General features: G+C 44.2%; 1 protein-coding gene across 1 annotated transcript in view; it reads left to right on the top strand.

Moving 5' to 3' along the window:
* The window catches only part of LOC109296441 (potassium voltage-gated channel subfamily KQT member 1-like), a 186,046-nt gene that overhangs the window by 41,565 nt on the left and 141,742 nt on the right, over positions 1-2,739 (top strand). The window contains exon 5 of the mRNA XM_019515851.1: positions 1,206-1,346. Within this exon, the coding sequence (XP_019371396.1) occupies positions 1,206-1,346 (141 nt within the window). The remainder of the gene's footprint in view (positions 1-1,205; positions 1,347-2,739) is intronic.

Genomic DNA, 2,739 nt, shown 5'->3' with positions numbered 1-2,739 from the left:
AGGGGGCTGGGTGGGTGTCACGGGGTGGGGTCCCCAGGGATGGCTGTGATGCTCCAGGACCATGCCAATCTTGCTTAATGGGCACCCTTTTCCTCTCCTGCCACATCTTGCTGGTAATTATAAATATAGGGAGGCTGCCCTCGAGTTTATTTGGACATAGTCCTGCTGGACCCTGCTGAACCCAGTGGGTTCTTGAACCCCTTTTTGGGTCACGCTCAAAATGGATGCCTCACAGGACACCCTCACCCTTATGGGCTAGTTGCGTGGCTCCAGAACTGCCCCTTTACCACTCCTCAAGCCTCTCAGATGGCATTCACTCATCATCTTGCTGAGGCCCTAGCCTAGCTAGGCCTCTGGTCATTGCTGGCTTCTCTGCAGCCCTGTCTCTGTGCCCACACTGGTGCTGGAGTCTGCTCACCCCTTTTGTCGCTGCACCCCCTGGTGCTGGGGTCCCTACACTGTAGTGGGCCCCCCCCCAGTGAGGCCTTCTCCTTCCCCAATAGCCTCAGCCCAATCCACTGGTGTATAAACAGCATCTAAAATATGAGCCCCTGGTGTTTAACATAATACAAAGAGTTCAGGGTGTGCTCTGTTCCTTTAAAAGAAGTCAAACTCCCCCCAGCACTAAATACCTTGTAGGCCAAGGTATCTGGTGAGCTCCTGGAGCCCCTTAATCCTACCAGAACTAGAACAGGCAGGCAAGCCTCTATGGTTAGCTAGCTGTCTAAGAGCTCTTTCCTCCTTAGCTACTGACACAGAACTCGGACTCTAGTCCTAGCCCTGGGGTTTATATATGCCCAGGGCCCTGCCTCTTCCAGTCAGCTGACCAGCTGCAGGTGCAGGCTAATTCCCTCATTAGCTGGCTGCCATAGCAACCTGCACCTGTGGGACTTCTAAATTGCTCTTAGGGCTCTCTCTCTAGGCAGTTTCTGCTCTTAAAGGAGCAGGTACCTTAGTGCCCTGCAACAGTGAGTTTGACACCCTGGTTTAGTGTCTTGTAAACAGAAGGCTCTTCAATGACATCATCTATTGTTAATGGAATTTTCATCCCAAATTTTACCAAAGTTACCCTTTGATATTGTCATTATATCCAATTGCCTTTCAGCAAAATATGTTGGTATGTGAAACAAAATTGTTATATTTTGGTTTTTGATTTGAAATGCATAATTCAAGAATTATACACCAGTTCCTTTCTTTTTTAATAGGAACTCATAACCACCCTATACATTGGATTCCTGGGGTTGATCTTTTCATCTTATTTTGTCTACCTCGCTGAGAAGGACGCAGTGGATGAAGAGGGAAAGACTGGATTTTCTAGCTATGCTGATGCACTGTGGTGGGGTGTGGTGAGTCATCCACAGTCCAATTTGTGCCCAGTCTCTGAGTCTATGCTCCTCTTGTAGGATGTTCCACTGAACTTAATGGAGATTTTTTTTGCCTGAATAAGGATTATTTATTTGAAGAATCAGGCTTTTTTCATTGTTAGTAGTAAGCTGGAAGGCAAATTTCAGTAAGCAAAACTAAAGAAAACTGATAGAATAAATGTAACTGAAACATTTCTTACCATCTGGGGGGAAAAAAACCCCCTAACTCCCAGGCTGTAGAGTGTAGCGTATTCTGGGTGGGAGTATTATTTCACTACTGGAGAAAGAATTGCAAGAGTCAAAGTATGTGATTCTGTAGCTTAGTGCTGATGACACTATCCTGAAAGGGCAGGAAATGCTTGAGGATGCTGAATTACCCTTTTGCTTGGGAATGTCGTCTTCTCTCTCATTAGCTGTTTCCATCTGAAGCTACTGTCTTTTTTGAGGCATCTCTGGCTACTAGTGAACCTCACGTAGCTTATTAGCAGTGAATCTCTGTGACAAAACTGAGAAGGATAATCGCACTAATACTAGTGACAGGCTGACAGCAGTGGGAATGAAGCTCATGACACCAAGGGTATTTGCGATCACAGGTCACACCGAAACAAACATTGACTTCCCTAGATAACCAGACCCTGCCCACTTACCTGCTCAGCCCCTATGCATCTGCTAACTGTCCGTGTTCCTTTTTCTTTCCTGTCCTTGCTATAGACCACAATCTTAATTCTTGCATTATACTTTCAAATATATAGGTAATATATTGTGCCCTTGTCTAATCTAGATTCATATACCAAATATATATTTTTGAGGCAATAAGGTTAAAAATTGGGTGCATGCTATTTTTATATGTGCAGCGATATTTCTTGACCAGGTGCAGATTGAGGCCAGGAACAGATGTTGCATTTGTTCTGGGATAAGCTGTGCCAGCATTTGTCCCAGAACACAAAAGTCCCAAAATTAGCATGTACGCACCTTGCCCTTCCAATAGGGTATTCAGTGAGCTGCTGAATGTTTAGTGGCTTTTCTGCCATTGCTTGAAAGATGCAGTCTTAAGACAAAATGCATTTAAACAGCTGTCATGCCCCCAGGACAGACTGTTAGCACTTCTTTTTCTGTGAACCTTTTTAGGGTTTGTTCTGAGACGACTGATGGGGACATCTGAACAATTGTACCTTGTCCTAGGGTTAAATGCCTTCTCCTGGGACAAATGTGGTGTCTGTAGCCTGAGACTAAGTCTTAATACCCTTTATTATTATATATTATACCCTTTATTTATTATTATATTAATTCCTTTCTATTTATTCCTCCCCCAAAATCCTAATTTTTGTTAGTCTATTTTGATTCTTTTCCCCAGAAAAGAAATCTGTGCTTTCTC

The sequence above is a fragment of the Gavialis gangeticus genome, unplaced genomic scaffold (assembly GCF_001723915.1).
Source record: "Gavialis gangeticus isolate Ggan-Ray unplaced genomic scaffold, GavGan_comp1, whole genome shotgun sequence".
NCBI classification, from domain to species: Eukaryota; Metazoa; Chordata; order Crocodylia; family Gavialidae; genus Gavialis; species Gavialis gangeticus.
This window is presented reverse-complemented; position numbering and strand designations above follow the sequence as displayed.